Source organism: Lineus longissimus, chromosome 15 (assembly GCF_910592395.1).
Source record: "Lineus longissimus chromosome 15, tnLinLong1.2, whole genome shotgun sequence".
Classification (NCBI taxonomy): Eukaryota; Metazoa; Nemertea; class Pilidiophora; order Heteronemertea; family Lineidae; genus Lineus; species Lineus longissimus.
In genome coordinates this window covers 11,049,900-11,072,009 of record NC_088322.1, presented here as the reverse complement: position 1 = coordinate 11,072,009, position 22,110 = coordinate 11,049,900, and the positions used below count along the sequence as shown (strand labels likewise).

Here is a 22,110-nt window from a genome sequence, read left to right as displayed (position 1 = left end):
CCATTATAATTGCCCCTTTGTTTACCCTGTCTGATATCATGCTGAGCAATCTCATACGGTAATTGGCTGGCGTACATGGAGATGGCCTTAATTTATGGGCCTAAACAATTTCCTTCTCGTCTAACAACACCGGGTAGGATGATTTTTATATCCAGCCAAAATTGAACATCGGGAAGCAGTGTGTCACAAAATCTGATTTTAGATTCCACATTAATATTGATTTATCGTTAATTTTGTGACAGATCCTTACAGTCTACCTAATTAATCAAAGTTTTCGTCAACCTCACCGGTTTACAACCTCAGGTCTTCTGAGTAATTCCGAGTAGGCAGCATAGATGACAGCACTGCACATGGAATCAGAGTTGATACTTCTTCTGAGAGCCCCACCTAGGAAATTGGCGAGTGAGCGCAATGCCATCGTCCACATTACAACAGTGTCCCATGTGCTTGGGCGTGTTCTTATAATTTTAACAAATTTGTTTCGGGTAATGATTGGCATTGTAGATGAGGTTGTTTTTGAGTTAGCAGAGACCAAGCTCGATGCATAATTTGGGGAAACTGAGTGAGACATGCAGATCAGGTTGACTAAGACATCTATTCATGTGTAAAGATTTACAGCGCATAATATTTAAAACGGAAATAGATGCTTAAAACTAATGCAATTGTTAGAACTTGTGATTATGCAGAATACATCCAACCTTCCCTAATTCATTATCACCCTTGTCATAGGGTTCGGACCAAAAAAATCTGAAGAAGTGACCAAAATAAAGCAAATGTGAGGACTAGTATTAATATTGTCTATAACATTGAGATAAATAAAGCACCCATATCATTACGTCCTTCTTTGCTTTTTAGCTGAGTCTTGGTGAGGCACCAAAAAAAGAAAAATTCTCACAGATTCATTGAGGTTTTTAGGTTACGAACACAGTACCCGTAAACACATTATGCTGTAAATTATTCCTAAATATAAAAGAAATCCATATCCTGGTTTTTGTGGCTAAGCGAAATGGCCAATGGCCGTTGGTATTCCTTCATCATGTTAATGCTTCATCAAGGAAGTCATACCAGCATTACGATGCACGCCGGGGTTTTCCAATGCCACCCATGACTCTTCGCCCACATTGAGATTTTAACAAGAGGGTGTGTGATATTGTCAGTGCAGTGTGAAACCCGAAGCGTGAGTATAATTTGTCCCAAGGTTCCAAAATAGCAAGATTAGCAAAATTATACATCTTATCTGATTGTATACCAAGTATTTCCATTCGCAAACATTATCGAATTTACTCTTCCTCTCATCCAGACAATACGTCACTGATAGCTCGCAGCTGATCAGCTATCATCGCACGAAACGTAAGTGCATTCAAGCTGGGCATCAATTCTAACCTATGAGGATGAACTTTTGGCTCAACAATGTATTTTCCCACTTTTTGTCTCAATGCGCGACATTGGCGCATGCCCGTAACCATGTTGGTTACCATGGTTACGGGCATGCCAGTTCAAGCCGATTCAAGGAGTCCAATGTCAGTGCAATGCGGCGTATTGCTCTCAAAACTCAATTTTCAGATGGTACAGTTCGCATTCATATCGACGTTTGTTCGGATGGGTGCGACGCGAGGGTCCACTTGTCAGCTAAAAAACCACAAGTGTTATGCATGTACATATCAATATTTTGCAAAGGCAATCACCTTAGGCCTTCATCAACTGTTTTTAGGATGTCCGATCCAGAAAGGCAACCCCTGCTCAGCCGATCTCCAGTAGTAGAGCCATCGCGGCGACGGAGTCTTGGCTGTCTCTTGGCGATCTCCTTCCTCCAATTTATCTCCACAAATGGAATCCTTTCTTACATATACCATGATTTTAATCTATTCCATTTGGAAGTGAGGCAAGCGCCCGGTGTCTTAGTCGGTGCAGCAGGTAGGGAGAGTTTTAACTGCGGCCGCTTTCTTGAATTGTTTAGGGTCGATAGTAAACTTGCTCAAAGCTTTCGTGATGCAGAGGATGATGGTGGGACTTGCTCTCTGTTACCCTTGTCTAATCACGGTGCGTTTGAATATAGGAGGGGCTGTAATTAAAACGAGTTACAACAATCGAAATTGCAGATGAAAGACATCGTAAAATCAGCAACATATTCTATGCCGTCGATATAGTCGTCTGATGGTATGATAAAATATTTTGTTTATTTTTTCAGTGCTATTCTACACTATGCCAGTGTGCATTGGTCTCTACGCTGATGTCATAGTTGGGAAGTACACTACGCTGTTCTTCGGTCTCTGTCTTAAGGCCCTAGGTAAGGAAAATTAGACAGGCTTTGTTATATGATAAATTTTCAGTTGAAAGAGCAACCGTGACAGTTCATGTTTTTGTTCTACATGTGGTTAGCTATGAGGTTTAGAGGCCTGTTCACGGGCATGCAACACTCAATGCAATTGAAAACCAACCAGTCCATGACTCGGTGTGCTTTAAGGGAATAATGAGAGCAGAAAACATGAGCATATTAAAGCGAATTTCGCACGAGCAATACAACTTCCCTTCATTTCTCGCGCCTCGTCAGTCTTTTATTGAAACTTCAAGTCGTTAAGTTTGCCGAATCTAGCAAACTGATCTGCGCCAGAGTAATGAACAAGAAATGAGAAGTAGGCTGAAATGCAAGGATATTCACTTGAAGGGTGGAGACATTCATCCACGACCGGAAGTGTATGGCACAGTAACATAGAGCTTATTAAAATGTCAAGTTGTGGTAAATACATGGCTGGGATGGATCAAAGTGGAATTGATTCTCAATCTCTGGTTGATTCTGAATTTACAGAGTCAGGCCACCAGAGAAATATGCTTTTTGATTATTAAGAAAATGTGGTCTTGCTGGTCAGTTTATAACTTTTATTTTGGTAGGGCCATATCAATGCGCGAGTGTCGATGTGACGGATATGCCGTGCAGAAGTCCCTTTTTCTCAGGCAATTGTTATTAGAATGTTGTAGAATTTTATTATGATATTTGCAATGGGTTCTTCTCAACACATATAAAATTTGATGAGGACTCATTAGACCTAGGGGTACTTTTTTACCAAAACTTATGAACAGGAAATGTACACGTAATGTACACGGTGTCTAACACAGGGCTCTGGCCTGAATACAATGAGTTTTGTTTGTTCCTTTCAGCGTCTCTTCTTTCATTCGTTGTGGTTCTGTGCTTATATGCGTGGCAAGAAGAAGTGGATGCAATCGCTGTACGTTGAATATCGTAATAATATTATGTATTATCATAGATTAGATAAGTTTTGACCCTACTGGAAGTTCTGGCGCATTTCTTCGCGTGACGCTACATGACCAAGCCTGCCATATCTAAAATTGCATACTTGCCAATTTGTACATTTCTCCTTTTGCATGTCGGCAATACGACTGTACGATATATGAAAATCATGTCCTAATCTTTAAAAAAATGCAATAAGAGTTTTGATGGCTGGAACTTGGTTTTTTGACCCCCAGGAACAAGTGTCCAGAGATCGAAGCAAGGGAACTGGCCCGAAGCTGCATCCTTCATAAATTGTCCATTGCGATATTTATATCTTCCTATTACAAATATAAGTATGCGTGTATTTTTGCAATCTCTCTCAGTTGAATATGCGCGGCTCAGCTCCATTGGATTCTGCACAATTGATACAGCTCAAATTCCTCGTTGCTTCTTTGAGCGCAAGTGTTGTCATGTTTCTCGCCGGCATCAGCATGATTGTTCCGTCTGTTCTGACTCTTGGATCCCAGCAGATAAACCAGCAAACGGAATCGCAGGCTTCCTTTATTAGATGGTAGGTGTTTTTTCGAATTTTTTCAAACATTGTTTTACATAATGTAACACTTACATTGAGGAAAACGCGTAATTTGTCATCTTTAGCACTCAAATTGTCAATGAACTAATAGCGCGGGACTACATTTCGCTTCACAGTACACGGGTACGGGGTTGCAAAAACATTGTCTGTATTAGTAGTGTCGGTGTAACGTGACGACATGCAAAATGTCTCAAATCATATTAGTGTTGCAGGTGCCACTCATCAAAGTCTAAACCTATGATGTCTTTTTTATACATATTAAATCAGTTCCTGGTGATTATACGTCAAATGATTGTACATGCTGTTGATTTTCTTGAGCAGAGGTTGGTATGAAAGGCGGTTCAAATGGACTTGGCGTAGTAGTCATAAGTCCTTTGTCATGAAGAACTTCTTTTTGGCCACGGGACGATTCGATAAATTGCCAATTGTTCCCTACAAGTGACTGATGCACCATGCATGCCTTCGAGATTATAATTCGACGAATAAGATTATTTTAAAACTGGCGTTTGTGACATGCCTTCTTAACCTCACAGTGGAAAAGTCCGATTGCTACCATGCTGATACTGGTATTTACATCGATCATATGTGTGTCTTTAAAGCATGCGTGAACTCAAGTTAAAAGCTTTTGGCATGTTTGAATGAACAGATCCTTGATGTATTACATTTAAAAGATACTAAAAGCTGGTTGTTTCTCAATGGTCCTCACACAAAATCTACATGTTTTGCAAGTTATCTGGTTGGGTTAGAAACATGTGATAGTTCCATGGGGATCTTGAATGCGATTGCCAAAATTATATGCATTTTCATTTTAGGGTTTTGATGGCTGTTTCGGCCGGCACCATCATAGAATACTTCCTATTAAGTAATTACGATATCTACATGCCACATACCCCACTCTGGTTGCTACACCATCCACAAATTGTACGACATGCAGCAAATGTAACACTGGATGCACTGTCACTAGCAGTATTCCTCTTTGGAAAGCGCTCGTACATCAAACGGTCTCCTGCTGAAGGTAATTAGATTATCCGTATAGTTTAGGAGAAGCTGATGATTGTTACTGGAAACATTCAGCTTACTGTATTCAGCGCAATTATATACTTAGCGTACTCAATGAGAAGAAAACCCAGAAGACAAGTACTGAGTTGATTTTTGGCTATTTTGGCTATGAAAATACATCTACACTGATGAATAACGTATCATGCATTACCCAGCTCAGATATTTGCTATTTGTATACTACCAATGCTAACCAAATAACAAAAAAAACCCAGATACATGTAGATATAAAATCCATTTAAGGATTAAAAATTTAATCCAATTTCACCCATCACAGCCAACTTTTTCAATCAATCAATCAATGTTGGCATTTGTTAAGCATCACGGCTTGAGATTTTAGTACATTTTTGTATCCTCTTCATGAAGACATGTCTCGACCCTTTACGATAAGCAAACAATGTACCTGAAAATGCTGCGGGAGATATCATGGCCATACTAAGTAACAATGTACAAATATGCATCTCCCGACAGTCCATCCTGGAAATGACTCAAAAGTCTGCTATCTGCTATATATATTGGGAGGATGTTGATTTGGGTCTCAGCCGTTCGGGAACAGCAAGAACCTCGAATCAAATGCTGTTGGTATATGCATTATTTATTTGTGTGTAAATTTAGAAACTGAGAGAAGTATGTTGTTTTTTAGGGCTAAGATCACTCACGAATTTGGTCCAAATTGTGAGAAACCGTATCACGTGTCTTTCATCACGCCGTCACTACGATACAAATGACACAAGTCTGCGCATGCGTACCGTACAAGATGTCGTGAACAGTTGCACATTGGAAAGACTTCGAATTCGAAAGGCTGTCATCACGATTCCACTGTTCTCTGTAGTTGCTGTATCGGTCGTTACACCTTATGCTGTAAGATCGCTATTCAGAGTTTTTTGTGCACAAAAATAAACAAATGTACAACTTTCAGCTCCATAACATTATGTCTATCAATTACATAGAACGACGTGTTAAAACGTGTCGTTCTATGTAATTGATGGCCTCAACATGTTGTTTTAACAGCCTGGATCTGATTTCCTGTATTCAATTCTATAAAGTTGTGTTCATCAAACGACACAGTGGGTTAAATGCACACAAACAGATAATGGAATAGGTCGTGTTCAGCATTTTAGCCTGTGCAATGAGGAAGGAGAACTTGGCAAAAATAATTGTTGGAAAAGTATGTTTCAATTGAATATTATTTCCCGGCACATCAGTTTTCTGTAGTTTTATACATGGCTTCTTTTTTTATCTCAGTTCTTTTGGTAAAAGACAATATTTCATGCAAGTTTCAGTAGTTTGTTGCCGTAGGATAGGTACTGGAACTACGCTATAAACGCAGAAGATCTTAGGAGAAAACCACTAATATAAATGGTGTTTTGAACATTTCCTTTTCAGTTCCACTTGGTGACAGACACAAATGTCAGTTTTTTCAACCAAGGTGAGATCCGCACACTTAATTTAGTCAGGAACATACAGCTTGCCGTTTTTCTACCAATCGTGCCGTTAATGGAGTTAGCAATAAGGAAATGTAGACACCCCTTGTGGCAGAATAACTTAGTTAACCTCCTAAAGACATTAGGTAAGTCACTCCGATGAATGTACATGTACATATCATTAGGAAACCGAACCTTCAGAAATTTCAAATCGATTTTATCTTTTAGGAGTACAAATGTACCACGCAAAATGTGCGCATTATTATACCGGACCGCCATCACTGACAAACCCATGAAATGGAGAATACATAAGTTTGTACTAAGTCTTTCAATGTCACCAGCTTTACTATCCTCCTTCTTGACCAACAATGCATTGACATTGCTCAGCTTCAAGACAACACGCATCATCAAGACATTCACGAAAAGTACAGCAATGCATGCTACAGAACTTTTTACCATTTCCGAAGTTTGTCAAAAGATCTAACTCTTGTAAGAAAGTTAAAATACATATCCTAAACTATTCAACCAGTTTCAATGCGGTTTGCCCAATGTTGTCTGTATGATCATTATGATAACGATGAAGTGCATCAGCCCGACAATACCCTATCTGTACCACCGCCTCGATGGGTAGAGTCTAAACGGTTTATGCCTGTTTCGCCTATTCCTGTTTCGCCTATTCCTGTTTCGCCTACAAAATTCCTGTTTCGCCTATTCCTGTTTCGCCTATTCCTGTTTCGCCTACTTTCCAGTACCCCTACAATAAATCGACTCTCCCAGGGGGAACCTTAGGGATGCAGGTCCATTTTATGGGGAAAACGTGAGGGGACAATTGGATGATGTTAACGATGTGATGACAATTTGACTAATCAAATGCCATCAACTTTGTTAAAAAACCATGCCATGACCGTTTTGAAAGAGTCACCTTGAAAGCGGGGACAGTCCGGGACTTATTTGACCATATGACCATACTGACACACAGTAAAAACTAATAGATTAAGTAGAGTAAAGCAGTCGCTTATTTTATAAAAACAGGAATTCATGACTTTTTGATAAAAATACATAATACTGTACATTCTCATAATTATTTGATCAAAATCAGCTGTAAAACCCATGTCATAGTAAAGAACAATGTAGCTATAGGTATTCTTTCTATTACGAAGCCAGTTACTGACTAAGACAAAAGAAAGAGAATCAACAATATAAAATGCAGGCCTGAGAAACCTTTCTCAAATCTGATGAAAGGGTAAAATTTTCTTACTATTTTATTTCTTGCCTTTTAAAATAAGCTAAAACATAAGCCGATGTAAGCTATGTATAATTTTCCAAAGTTATTCCGAATAATACTGAAATAATTGACATGTCGCTAAATCCATTATTTCAGACTTTATTCTTAATGATAGCCTTTAACACTATAGTAAGGGACGATTCATATTCCTACGTCTGTGGGGAGGTTAGCAATACATTTGAATAGGCGAAACAGGAATAGGCGAAACAGGAATTAGGCGAAACAGGAATAGGCGAAACAGGAATACACCGTCTAAACAGCCGAACGCAATAGCAGGCCTTTCGCAGCCATAAAAGGGGTGGGATATCTATTCAAGAGTTAACGTAATTGTCATGAATGGTCATGATTCGACAGCGAAACTTTTCATATTACAACTCAAGACCAATCGGAAGAAACGTAGACAAGATAACCCACCCCTTTTGTGGCTGCGAAAGGTCTACTATCATGTCAGGTTATTTAGGCTCGACCCATCGAGGCGGGAGTAGAAATCGGGTATTGTCAGGCTTGGGATCTTATTGGCGAGTGGATCCAGTATATTCAAAACCATGTCTTGATATACTTCCAGGTTTTGGTATGCTCCTAAACGTAGTTTCCCCGCTGACGACCGGTGTGATAGCGTCAATAATGCCCAATCGTGATCTTATGGGTATATCTTCGATGTATGTCCTCCCGCAGAACATTATTTTTGGACTAGCCTCATTCCTGACATACAGTGCAAGTGAGTCTCACACGTACAATTCACCACATAAAAGGATTGCATACAATGTCCCAATAGACTACATTAGCCTTGTTAATACACTTCAACATGATAAATGCCCGGAAACTTATAGCATCCGCCATCTTGCGTCAGCTGATTGGTACTACTGTGTCATTCCCGAACACCAAATACGCCCGGCGCTTTTTCTCGTAATTTCTGCAGTAGTAACAGCGCTTACAGCTATTTTTACCTGACCACTGCAAGTGGAAACCTTACATACAGAATGATTTTGTTTTTGTTTTTTGTTGTTTTTTTTTCATAATCACGGCTTTATTACGGTCTACCTTTTAGTTATAACGTTCTGGCTGACTGAGTGCCCGACTGGTTTATCTACCTTTGTGGCAGCCATCGGCGTCAACTTCTCTTTTCTCGCCTTCCCCCTTTTCATATTGTTAAAAGCAGCAGTAGGTATGTACGTGTGCAGTGATTATTTCAAATTGTTGATTGACTTGAATGCGAATACCTCTTCATTCCAATTGCTCATGCCTGCTATAATTTGGCTGTCATGTATCACTTGCACGTCACAGGAATGCATCTTCTTGCTCACAGAATTTGTGTGCCCAAAAACTGTTTTGGCAAAATTCTAGTTAGTGATGATTCCTGCTGAAATACACCCAACGTGAAAGTGATGGTGCGGTGCACCTTTAGACGATTTTACAGGTGGGATGTGACCCTGCCTAAAAACCCTGATGAGACTCTTCCACGGTAACCTGATATTATTGAATTTCTTCTGTACAAGTAGAATAGGTGTATGATCCTTGTAAAATTCTTGTAAGGATGTGCCCATATGCAACATCTTGTATACACTCTACATGTACATGCGACCCTAGTTAAAAACCCTGATGAGATTCTTATTCGATAATCAGTTACATGTATTATTGAATTGCTTACATGAAGTACAATGAATGTATAATCCTTCCAAAATTTTTTTTGTAAGGATGCTGCCAGAATCTTGTACACACTGTTCATGTACATGTACACCATACACCAGTATTGACGATATATGCCTTAGAATCGCGAGAAAGTTATCATAATTTTCTGCCTAAGAATTCCGAATACAGCTACCATAATCCGCTTTTTGACAACGAATCACTTTTTTTCCAGATTTGAAAAATATGGTGCCCTACACGGATATTGTTTGTTACGTCTACGCGGGCATCCTTTTAGCAATGCTTGTTCTTATCTACATTCCGGTTGCCATCTGGTACGTACGGGCTAGCAGGGCTATTGATATAGCACTGAAGGAACAAGAAGACAGCGAGACAAATGACCAGGCGAGGTCCGGGCATATTGAAACATAATGGCCCTCACTCACCATTCACCACATTGGGTGATATGAACTAAGACTAGTAATTGCTTTTATTTTAGTTTGGCACAGGAATGCCAACTGTCAATGAATTAAACATATTTCTGTATAGAGCATTTACTTGTTTTTATTCAAGAGCATTTACTTGTTTTTATTCAATGACTCATCTTTGAAAGAGTAGCCGATTTTGTTTATACAAGATTCATATTTATATCAATAACGAGGAAAGCGAAATCAAAATCCATGAACACACGTATTATTACCCAAGACGTTGAAAGTAATTTTGAAATATCAAGGAATGATACATGCTCGTGTCTGAATGTGCTCTTACATTGTATTACATGTACATGTATATTGATTTTTTATCCTAGTCTTATATCGTTTTGTAGTATGCTCAATGAACTACAAAGTTGTACATATTAGTAAAAAGGAACTGAACTAAATTTAAGTCGTCCGCTACGCAATTAGTCATGCACTGATTATGTCTGGAATATTAGTATGATCATTGAACGTCATATTCAACTGACTAGGCAAGATATTCGGTGCGTTCGCAGTTACATTGAACACCGTGATTGTGAAATGATGAAACGGCAAAAACATAGATCTTGTCCTCTTTTTAACAACTTTCGAGGCAATCAATAGTAAGCTCTCACATTCTGAAAAAAACTATTCGTAAATCCTTTCAATGAGCTGATAAACGAGGTTACTTACAAACATGTTTTATCACGATTTCATGATCATGATATTCCTGGTTTGTCCGATAGCGTAGGCTATGAGACAGAAACTGATATTACTTTATTGAGGTGGCCATCACGCAGAAATAACAAATTTTGTGTCAAGTGTGATCCGACTGTTATGCCTTTTATGTCAAATTCTAAGCCCGGGGTCGATCTTCCCTTCCTTAATAGATGACCGTGAAGATAGTTCAAGGGCAGTGCACTTAAGTTTTCATCCTGAGATCAGGTGCTATACTTACCAAGGGTGAGTATATTGAAAAACACTGGTTACGTCAGGATGTTTAGCTTTGAACATGTTTCTTTCCCGTTTTATTCTATATTTAGTCGTACAAATGGAAACTTTTGAAGTACACTTAACCTTTGCGGTATACCATACCAAGTAAATAGAAAATAAATCCTATCATACATATTTTGAATTTTTATTCAAAAAGCCATACAATGAAATTCAGTTATTGACAATTATTGGTGTGCTTTACAGACACGCAAATGACACAACTGTTGTTAAAAACTAACGTTTTATTAAAAAAGGACACCCAATTCCATCGCCATGATGGTGAATCATAACTGCCGTGCGCGCTCCACATCAACCACCGCAGACAATGGATGCATGTCCGCACTCCGGAGGTCGCAGGGCCACTGATTCGCCTGGTGATGATGACACTTTTAAAGCATTCGTGCAATGGATTTCAATACATGTACATACATTAGGGCAGGGAAAGGGGTAGCGACTTGACATTCTGCCTTTGTTCTATACACTTGTCATGTCATGAAAAAGGGACTTGCTTTGTCCACCAAGGTTGAAAGTCCGAATAAAATTCTTATAACAATCGTATTAAGATCTTGTTCATTTCCGTGTACAGGACTATGTACATTCGTTGAGATATGCGTTCAAGTCGCACATTGCACAGTTCTGGCACGGGGACGAATTGCATTTACAGTGCAAAGGAAGTCACTTTGAACAAGGTGACACCAACGTATCATAATACTTTTAATTCTAAATATATAGCTCCCACAATTTTAGATATTATTTACACTGCCACGCGTAGCTGACTTCAATACCTTTTTGCTTCCAGTCTGTTTGACGTCACCGCATGCATAAGTTATTGCGCAATTGGCATTGACATTTTCTACACTGCTGGCGCTGCACACAAACATGTTTAACTACATGGCTCTCATTGTCCAAACTATACGACCAATGTAACTAATCCACTTACGATTGTGTTGTAATTTCTGAAAGTGTAAGAAATCTTTTTGGTGTGTACATGCACAATCACGGCGTTATAAACCAGTCGAGGGTAACCTTGCCGAGATTCAACGTCACTCATTGCCAGCTCTCTCCCCTATCGACATGGTTGTGCCAAAGGCCCGCGGCCTGTCTTTGGACAACCTGACAATTCTTACAACTCCTTCCTCCTTCTCAATTCCTACGTCACGATATCTGCCAGAACGTCTTTTAGACACGATCTTGCGAACACTCTCGCTTAAAGTATTGGAACCGGTTACTTTTGATTCCATCCACACTCGCCATGGACATAGATACAAGTTTAGAACCAGCTTTCCGACGACACTGTGCTGTAGCAGTTTGAAACTCGAATTCGCGATCTGTGAATTGCGTGGAGAGATGGCCTAACAATAACAGCATTATATCTCGAAACCGCCTTCGGACTTGAATAAATGTATTTGAACCACTACCATTATGAAATCAAAATCCGAAGTATTTTTTATTTATGCAATGATTCGCGCAGATTGCCCTTATAATCTTTCGAATATCTTGCACGAAATCTAACAGTTAATCCGCTTATTATTAACTGATCAACTTATTTTGATTCTTCTAGCATTAGTAAGAGAACACAGCACCGAGAAAATGTTGCCGTACACCCTCTTAAAGATATACGCTGATGTATCCGTGTTGTGTTTGAATAAAGCATACACCTTGCGTGCCACTCGACTATGCGCTTCTGACTTCAACTATTCTGCCCTGCTGTCCTTATTCGATCTACCACAAACATCTTTCGAAATATCGCTGAACTGCGGCACCATTGGGTTACCAGAAATCAGCGCAATCAATTGGTGGTCCGTTCTCACGTTGATAGGATAACCCACATATAAGAATGGCAAAATAATTCACTGACGTTTATGGAGTGGATAGCTCATTTACATCTGCCTGACACTACGTTCCCTAAATGCCAATACAAACACTGCCATCTGATGGATGTTAGATAAACTAATGTAATCCCCCAACAGCGCCCTCTAACATCAGTCCGTGTTCACCATCGCCTTCTTCCTCTTCGTCGTCTTCTTCTTTAAATTCCTCCTCAAAAGCACCGCCAGGATTGTGGGCGACTGAAAACAAGATTAAGAAAAAACATAATGACTCGGGCGACAAGTTCCGTTTCGCACGAAACAAATATTGACGGGACGTTTGCACCTTGCCGTTAATGGTTAAAAGATATAAAGTCTTTGTAGTGCTCTAATAGATTTCCCTAAAGTGTCTGTCATCTTCGACCTGGGACCGTCTCTTACCTTTTGCCCGGTTTACCGATGGAAGCTTAGCTGGTGTGCTTTTCCTCGTCAGCACCTTAGTACCAGATTTAGTCTCCGCGTGAATGAGACCCTCATTCCGCCGTTCGTTTGGTAATTTATAATGTTCCAAGGCTGCAGAGAAAACGTAAGGTTAAATGGACGACCTATCATATGTCTCTCAACGAATAGTGTGGCTTGTTTGGAGTATGTGAAAGTGAGAAGCAAAATAACAAGTGAGTCCACATCATTCACGATACCACTTTTGAACGTGACTGTAGTGCATATTGATAATTGCTTACAACAGTAACAACGCTTTTAATTGTCTTCAAATCTAATGAAACCCAATGAAAAATGTTTTACCTTTTTCAATATTCCGTTCGAAGCATTTTGAGGTTCCCGCCAAGCTTCTTTTCATCCATGTTCAGGCACCTTATGATATATATTTGGTACTAAGCAGATACAGTTGGCAGCTTAGATCAGTTTTCTTTGAGAATTTCGATACGAAATAGTGTAAGCTTAGGCTTACAAACTTTCCAACAGAAAATACAGAATCAAACAGCTTACTTTCGATGGGAACAGTAAAATACTATCATATCAGACCTGTTATACGGAATGGGCGCTAAGTGACTAAATCCTGGCTCACTTACGGTATTGCTTTCTGTATAACCCATGCTCCTCCTCAATATCATCCTCCATGATTGAATTCCGCGCCTTCGGAAGATATGTGCTCAGCGTCTCGGTCAAGGTCATGTCAAGGTCAATATTGCCTCGTTCTGATGTCCGCCTGATGCAGGAACTGATCTTTTTTTGTGGGATTCTGCGGACTTTTTCTGAAAGTTCATTCACGTGTTGATCTTCCTCGTCTGATTCTACTTCCTCTACGCATGCTGTGTCTTCGTGCATTTGATTTAGAAAACCTGGAGAAATATATTGACGTACTCAATTTCTCAAGGGTGCAAATTTATTGTTGCAATGAGTTACATTACTCAAGCAAGAAAGCAAAAATGAACTCTCTTACTGGAAACTGGAAACTGGAAATATTTAGCGAGAACAAATGCGAACCAGCAATTTTTTATTTCAAAAACCGAAAGGAATTTTGTTATTCTCCAAAATAAAAATCGAGATTTCTTTTCTTAATTTTTAGAGAGATGTTTCGAGCTGCAAAAACAGTTAAAGAGTTTGCAAATACTTTGGGGTTCACAGTAATCGACCAGGCTTGTCATTATGCATTGGACATCGGACTTAATACAGTCTCACTTACTTCGCCTCGACCCAGCGACATCTATCGTCGCGGGTGTGTCCTTCCGTAATAAACATCTCTTCTTTTTGACAGTAACAGCAGAAGTGGCATCAGCAGTCTGGGCATTTGTACCTGCAATAACAGTTCACTGATTTTGGTCAACGAAACATTTTGAGTCTTTCATGAGCTGATTGTGCAGTAAGTTATCCTGACACGTGCCAGTTGCTTATGAATCGACTGAGATATGGACTTTATAATGCAATTCGTTCAAGAACTAATTTTGAAAAACAAGCAAAAGCTTAGTTACACAATGTAGTCCGTAAGGAATCCATTATTAAAATCACCTATCTGATATTTTGCTCAGGTGTTATCCGTTCTCATGTTTACATATCATAGTTCGTATATTGGAGTTATGTGCAAACCAAAAGCTGTAGCCTATTGTCATAGCTTAACGATAAGCATGATACATAGTAGCAAGGACATAGTTCGTATATTATGTAAGCAGCTTGGGTGTCCGAATACCGAGGAAACGTAAACGACATGCCGTGGAACATCGTTTATCGTTCTCCGTATTTACGGGATATGCATATGGCCACTTTAAAAAGATAGAAAAAAAAACAAAAACAACAACAACAACAACAACCTCCGTATCTCATTCTTAAGCGTGAAGCCAACATCACAGTAGGCAACAACAATGAGACTAGTTCTACTATGACACAACGATCCCTTACATGCCGGTTCGTCAATCACTGTAATGGAGTTATCCTCTCCAACGACAATGTGTTTTGTGTCAATGGAAACTCTCTTTTCCTTCGTACCGTTTGCATGTTTGGTACCCTCCTCAATGGCGCCTGAGATGCTTGGGTCACCGTTCGTCCTTGGCGATGGCAGTGAGGGGTTTTCTTCTACCACACTCATCTTTTCTGAAAATAAGAAAAGGATATTATTGCAATCGTTGTAGTGCAATGAGGAAGCGAAGTTTTGCTAAATCCCTGTAGATGGCGCATCGAGTCACGTGAGCTTACATTTTCATGGCCCGCACGAACATTGTAACGACAACGACAACAGTTGTTGACGTCGGTTGCCGGGAAAACGCCGTCTCATTAATAAAAACGTCCGCGCCATAAACTCGGTGCTGCGTTTGTTGATCTGGCGACATTTTTGAGATCTTGCATCATCTTTTTCGACTGCCTCCGAACATTTTCGAATAGGCGCGGAATGTATTCTTCAATACGAAACGGACAATGAGTTTAATGGCTATTTAAAAGTGATGTTAATGAGTTATTGGCGAAACGCTTTTAGTAATTTTGGGTAAAAATCAGATCGACGAGGTGCACTTAGGAGACGTCTGATCAGTACCGATCGGCGTTTTTCTGGTTACCGTTGACGTCATGTCGTCTGTTGTTATTTTTGAATGATGTCACGTTTCTTCAGCGTTGGGTATTTACTGGTAAAGCATCCGATTCCTTGATAATTCTTGAAAAGGTGCATGACAGACTGCGTCGATTGAAAATGCCATCTGCTCTGTATCCATCGAACACGTTTTCAATGCAGTTTTGACTTACTAGTTCGTTTTGGCAGCTGGATTGGCGCCCCTTTTTTACCAGCATTCACTCTTAGACTACTCTTCTTCCTCACACCTTTCCTTGTTGTGTCAATCGTTGAAAGTGTTGGCAGGGCGGGTTTCTCCCAAGGAGCTGGGCCAAGCAGGTGCGAAGGAAAGTCCAATGACCGAGGGCTGAGGCTAGGAAGGCTTGTTACGGATCCCTCCTCTTCAATGGCGTTGCTCCTGCCTCTGACAACTCGCAGATCAATAGCTGAAACACAATGATAAATAAACTCACATAGAACCTTCCTTGAGATGCAATAACCATTTTTTTCCGATTCAAGCGGTATCAAAGCGCTTTACTACAATTCTGACTATTAGAAGGTCTCCACAGAACCACTTTGGAGAAGCGGCCGCCGGCATTTCAGCGCTTACCTGAGCTGAACACAGTTTGAAATTAAATCAGTCGTGATTAATCTACAATATCGAAGGAAGACTTGTACATGTACTTCGTCATTTGTAGCTATCGTAAGGTTTGCAAAACCTGCCAATTATCAGGAAACAAAACGTACCGAGTTGATTTGGATTTGGCTGTGCAGCTGGGGTGTCTTTCCTCCTGGGACGATTCTTTTTCTGATGCCTCTTTTGGTCTGTGCGAATGACTGAAACGTAAATAATGTTCAACGCAAGGAAAATCTCGCTAAGCCTGCTAATGAGGAAATCAAGGAGAAACCTAAATAAGCTGACCTATAAGTCTATCATTTCGATTGCAGATGTTTTATTAGCCATAAAAGGTAAACAAAACTGCCCTTATGATAAAGTAGAGTATGCTGTGACAAAGAGGTATGTGCAGTGCACTAAAGTGAAAAGCCAGTGAGACAAACTTTTCATGAGATTTTTAGTAACGATCTAACTGAGTTTCGTGTACATGAACATGTACATGCACAATCATGTACACGCCTGCACATTCGTCATAAAATTCTTGTAAGATTCTAAGTAAATGTCCAAACTAAGAATAATTAAGAATCTTCAAACGAATGTGCATGTACATATACATGGAACTGAATGAAATATCAACTAAGAATCTTATAGGAATCTTTATTGACTGGATGTTCTACCTTGGCATGTAATAGCATTGTTGATAAAATCAGATTTTAGATTTTGTATGTTTTGTATCTGATATTTTTGAACCAACAATATCGCTTTCGAAATGAATCCTGGTGTGAATTTAAAGTAGCCACTAGGATAATTCATCATTACACCCTTGATCCCATATTATTCCGCGATTGTTCACTGGTCAAACGATCCACCGTGAACAATCAATGGCTACCAAGACCAGAACCTCAGCACAATATAGCCCAAATCGATGTTCACAACAAATAATGTGCTCCAACAGACCTGCACGGTCAAAGACAACAGACAGTTGCTTTCGAGTCACTGGCTCAGCTGACTCAGCTTGTAACGTATGGTAGTAAAGATGGTTTGTTTTCCCGACCCTAGGTGGTACAGGCGTATCTGGTAAAGGCCTACACCGAAAAAGAGATGGTGTAGCACTTACTTCTTGGGTATGCAGAGCTCGTCACCTGTCCTGGGTGTCTCTCGCTAGTAGCTTCTTCCTCCTCGGGTATATCGGCAAGCCAATCCGGGACTTCCTCAATAACTGTAGCAATACGGAACAGGCTTTGATCAAACTCATTTCAATCGGTCAAACGCTGATATTTAGTGGTTTTTCTTTCAATGCTCGATAGGTAAAGGACGAGTGGTGATTTCAGTCCATATAAAGGCCGCTTTACACATGCAACTTTTTGCAATGAAACATGGAGAAACATTGAGAAACATGAAACATCGAGAAACCTTACCTTGGACGTTTACACAGAGAAACACTATGAAACACTCATATGCATTTGACTTGTCACTTTTAGCCATTTTGCCATTTTGGATATGGAGTAAAAATCACATGACTTTTTATCACAGTCTGATTGGCCACAGAGTTAAAATGTAATCGACACTTGTAGAAACTTGATGAAACCTGTCCAGAATTTACGAGCATGTTCGTAAATTGTTTCATGTTTCTCCTAGTTTCACAAGGTTTCAAGAAAGGGGTTTCATCATGTTTCTTCATGTTTCTTGACCAGTTCACACATGCAACATGAAGAAACTTTTAGAGGTTTCATGGTTCAAATTACATAGCCTGTCAGTCAAGTTTCTTTTAGTTTCTATGTGTTTCTCCTAAAAAGTTGCATGTGTAAACCGGCCTTAACCCGTTAAGCCTGCCCAAACATATACTCAGACGCTGGATTCCTGATCAAGTTAGGCCTCTCGGCCACACAGCACAATATTGCAAGCTAACGCAATGCTACGAGTGCAGCGTAGTATAGTGTAGAGAGCAGTATACATTTGTACCGTATAGACCCATGAATTAAACTTCCTTTACCTTTTCCACATTTCGATTCCCTCTTAGGTGGATCTGCCACTGAAGAATAATCGCTGATATAGCCACCATCAAGTGTCCCCGCACTTCCTCGATTGGTGCTCCTGCTAGACTTCCGACCTAGAGGTGAAGGAAAACGGTCGGTCATAGAAGTCACTGTTGTTTGATCACCCACTGGGGCATTACTACTAGGTTTTCCGTCGCCAGACGATGTACTCTACATAGCTTAACGACTAGAATAACTTAGAGGGAAAAAAACAGCCTTGAGCTTCGTGGTACAGTCTCTTGCTTATAGCGGTCAGTTGCATGATACTGTATTGTATGTTTAGATATCATTTATTAGTCTGACGAAACAGTGCTCAGTACAAGTTTTGACACGCACATTGATAAAAGAACTGAAGGCAAAGCAGAAGGCAATGCTCGGAATATGTTCTAAATCAACACTTGAACAAAAGCATATTTCGTTGATGATTTTGCAACTAGCTGCTTCATACATGTCTTACCTGGTGCCCTAAGATCTGCCTTTGATACCTAAAACGATATATAGAAAAAGAGGATGGTCAATGCAAAAAAGAGACATTGAGAGCAGTGTTTTACATATTTATATATTCGTCTTGTTGTCTTCAAAACATGTCACACGCTAAAAAAGAGGAACATAACACATTTCGTAGATGACGCTTGAACAGACTGTAGTTGCTTAATTGGTTCTTTATTGGAGCGTCTCCCTGAAATGGATAGAATGAAAACGCCGGATTATTGACCACACATTCTGACAATTATTTGGACACTTGCAGCAGTGCAGAAAGGATGCTGGTCAACCGGAGAGTGTATCCAAAACCAGTTATCCCGGAATCAATACGACAGAGACGTCATAATACATTTGTAACGCACGGGGAGCGTGGGAGCGTGTTCGTTAGAGTACCAGACCATATCCAAAATGTCGTGGTATCGAATCCGGTCCCTTCCGTGGCAATTAGTTCTTTCCATCAGAGTTTATAAGTAGACTAAGCGCTAAGTACCTGCTCCTTAGCATCACCTGAAAAATGCTGGGATAACGAAGCGCTCTGGGCAAAAAGGACCTGTCATGCAAAGGCAATATATAAGAATCGTTCATTTGTATGAGTTCGGAATAACAATAACGAAAAGCCGTTTTCTATTGACATAATTCATAAACCAATCAATCATAAAACCCTTTGTCCATTTGCCCATCTTACTACAGCTAGATTTACGTAAACTGCGTGTTTTACATTTTCAGTCTATAAAGTTGGGGGCAGAAGTTGCCTTCGCGGCTTCGTCACTCTTCAGCTGTACTAACATGACTAATGAGCGATCCCAACACTACGGATGTCTGCTCAGTCCAATTATTTACCATTGTGCCCCTAGGTCTCTCGATGTGTTACTTATCTTTCAATTACCACCGTCCTTCGCCACAAGGGGGGAATTACGTGGTCGTCAGAACTCAATCGGCTTATTAGGTTGTCACCAGATATGGGTAATGACTCATATAGAATAATGTACATGTGCCAGATGAAGGTATTTTATGTTGAATAGCCTACGATTAGGTAACATGCATCCTGATAAAACGCGTTCGAATGTATTCTTTGTCTTTGGGGTGCGGTTGACTGGGATATCGGGTCAGAGGTTGGGATGTGGGGCAGCAAATAATGTCATATCCTATCATATCGTCAATTCACATTGACGAGGATTACACTAATGGTTTGAAGGTTCACTACAATGTCCTCAGCCTTTCCTTCAGCTTGCATTTCCTGCTGTTCGTCAAACGTTCGACAGCGGAATGCAATCCTGTGACCATGTGGAGGATTGCTTTTCATGTAGAGGGAACAGGGGAGGTGGATTACGAGATAGACACTCATTACTTCCCTCGTGGAAATCCTGCCTGCGTCGTGCGTCAAGTCATTTGCCGATAATTGGGCTCGGATGAATACAGCCTACATAAAGACCATGGATAGAATCATTCGTGAACGGCTGGAATTACCAGACAAACTACATGTATCTGCCCCTATCAATATGCTCGATATAAGTGTGATATCTCTTCCTAATTACTAAGTATTCATATGAGACAAATAAATAACAGTTTCTCCTAATCATTTTTGTAATCAGCGAGGCAAAAAATGGACTAGGATGCGTATAGAATGAGTCGGAGCAAGGGTCACTAACTCATCTCTTGCTCCATGACTAATAGTGTGTACCAAAGGGTCAAAAGGCGTTGATCTCGGGATGGGAGAACCATTGTCGCATCGGTTTTTTAAAACATAAGTTAAACATTTAAGCTCTGCGTTGTTTGCTACCGCCAGCACGGGTAACTCAGAGGTCAACATCGTCTATTGTTTTGATTGTACATGTAACTCTCTGGAGTCTGATTCGCACATGACCTTTTACTGACGGGCCATGTCAATTTCATGACCAATAAGCATGTTAGCAGAAGCCATCTCTTATTCTGTTTATTCTTGCCAGGTAACAATGATTGATCTGTTTATTTACTAGGACGTCAATATCAGTGAGACAGACGCGAGAACAGGATATTGGCCATATATCGACGCTTAATTGGCCTGCGATTTGGACGACTCTATGTTCCCTCGGGAGGTTTAAAGAGTTTTCTTAGTATAAGAAAGACTTGAACTTTATGTGGCTTCAGAGTGGTACGAGGAGAATTTTTCTTTGACATTATGGACGAGCCAGGTGTTCTGATCTCAGAGCTAAGAGGTATTCTGAACCATACCTTCTTAAAATGCAGAACGCCATTCTCAACACTACACAACTGCGCTCCCTTGATCCAGATACTTTTCATCCAGGCCACGGTAAACTATCAAGATATTAACTGAATCCTGACGAATACATAGATTAACATGATTCATTAATTATGAATTATCCTTACGCATTTGTTGTGATTTGCCGAGCTAATATCAGCCGGAATATAATACTAGTAGGACATCTATTCTCATTACCGGAGGTTATGGCGATCGGTCCCCTAAATAGCAGGTAATCACAGGTAAATAGTAATCAATCTCTCACTGTAATTAATGACAAGTTCAGTCAGTTGAGGACCCTAAGGTGGCAATGTTACAGATCACTGATGATGTCATTACATTCATAATATGTGACCCACCACGGCAAAATGAGTCGCATGTCGCACAGAAGATGAGCCTAAAATGACACCAGGACATAATAGAAAAAATTGATATGCTCCGATTTTACAAAAGGCAGACAATAGTGAAATGAACAACCAGTCCGTCTCAACCTGTCAAGCTCGGAGCGACATGCGACCTGTTTTGTCATGGCGGGTCACATATATCATATAAAGCTATGTACATCAATCAGATAAACAAGAATCACCGACACAATATGACCGGTTGGCTATTAAAAAGTACAAAATTGAATCAAAGGTCAACCTAGTGTAGAGGCAGAAAATGTCCCCCGCAAAATGTGACCGACATTTTTTTTAGAATAACAGTTTGTGCAGAATCGTAAACATTAGCATGGAAGTTCTGTATTTTTCTTTCCTTAATAAGGTGGACGTCTATTGAGACAAAGATACAGAATCGCTCCTCGGAATTCACATCCTCGCGGCGTGACCTAATCATCAATCCCCAAGTAGGACCAGGGAGGAGAGAAAGTCATTCACTCTTTGAATACTAAGCTCATTAGGCATGTCAAGGAGATCTTCATGATGACTTGCCCTCTTCCCCATTCGCAAGGTTCAGCCTTTAATTTCCCTTCAAAGGGGTGGTCTATTGCTTCCCGCAGTGTCTAAGATCGGTATGCTGTGAGTGTACTAATGAACCATAGGACTTGCCGCACTCACAACTCGGCGTACGCTCTTCCTTTACCAGCAAAGCACGCATAATCTACTTGATATATTGACCTTTAAAGAAATTGGTTCACACCATTTCATAGCAAGGGTAAATGTGTAATGTTTATAAAGCTGAACTGCAAGCACAAAACCAGAGCACGCCATGCGGCAA

At 40.2% G+C, this 22,110-nt stretch overlaps 2 protein-coding genes across 2 annotated transcripts in view; one reads left to right on the top strand and one right to left on the bottom strand.

Annotated features, from left to right (window-relative positions):
* The first annotated feature begins 1,158 nt into the window (after nucleotides 1–1,158).
* Nucleotides 1,159–10,846, top strand: LOC135499889 (uncharacterized). Its single transcript, XM_064790915.1, has 11 exons — nucleotides 1,159–1,177; nucleotides 1,712–1,914; nucleotides 2,189–2,287; nucleotides 3,157–3,224; nucleotides 3,613–3,800; nucleotides 4,634–4,836; nucleotides 5,522–5,739; nucleotides 6,265–6,448; nucleotides 8,153–8,305; nucleotides 8,636–8,752; nucleotides 9,449–10,846. The coding sequence occupies exons 2-11, from the start codon at nucleotides 1,713–1,715 to the stop codon at nucleotides 9,643–9,645; spliced, it is 1,629 nt and encodes a 542-aa protein (XP_064646985.1). The 5' UTR covers nucleotides 1,159–1,177; nucleotide 1,712; the 3' UTR covers nucleotides 9,646–10,846.
* A 5-nt stretch (nucleotides 10,847–10,851) lies between these two features.
* LOC135499426 (uncharacterized) overlaps nucleotides 10,852–22,110 on the bottom strand; it is a 28,410-nt gene continuing 17,151 nt past the window's right edge. The window contains exons 8-17 of the mRNA XM_064790169.1: nucleotides 18,631–18,658; nucleotides 18,131–18,247; nucleotides 17,255–17,356; nucleotides 16,269–16,358; nucleotides 15,716–15,967; nucleotides 14,969–15,073; nucleotides 14,172–14,282; nucleotides 13,558–13,827; nucleotides 12,911–13,042; nucleotides 10,852–12,730 (exon numbers count right to left, since the gene is read on the bottom strand). Of these exons, the coding sequence (XP_064646239.1) occupies nucleotides 12,612–12,730; nucleotides 12,911–13,042; nucleotides 13,558–13,827; nucleotides 14,172–14,282; nucleotides 14,969–15,073; nucleotides 15,716–15,967; nucleotides 16,269–16,358; nucleotides 17,255–17,356; nucleotides 18,131–18,247; nucleotides 18,631–18,658 (1,326 nt within the window). The 3' untranslated portion in view covers nucleotides 10,852–12,611. The remainder of the gene's footprint in view (nucleotides 12,731–12,910; nucleotides 13,043–13,557; nucleotides 13,828–14,171; nucleotides 14,283–14,968; nucleotides 15,074–15,715; nucleotides 15,968–16,268; nucleotides 16,359–17,254; nucleotides 17,357–18,130; nucleotides 18,248–18,630; nucleotides 18,659–22,110) is intronic.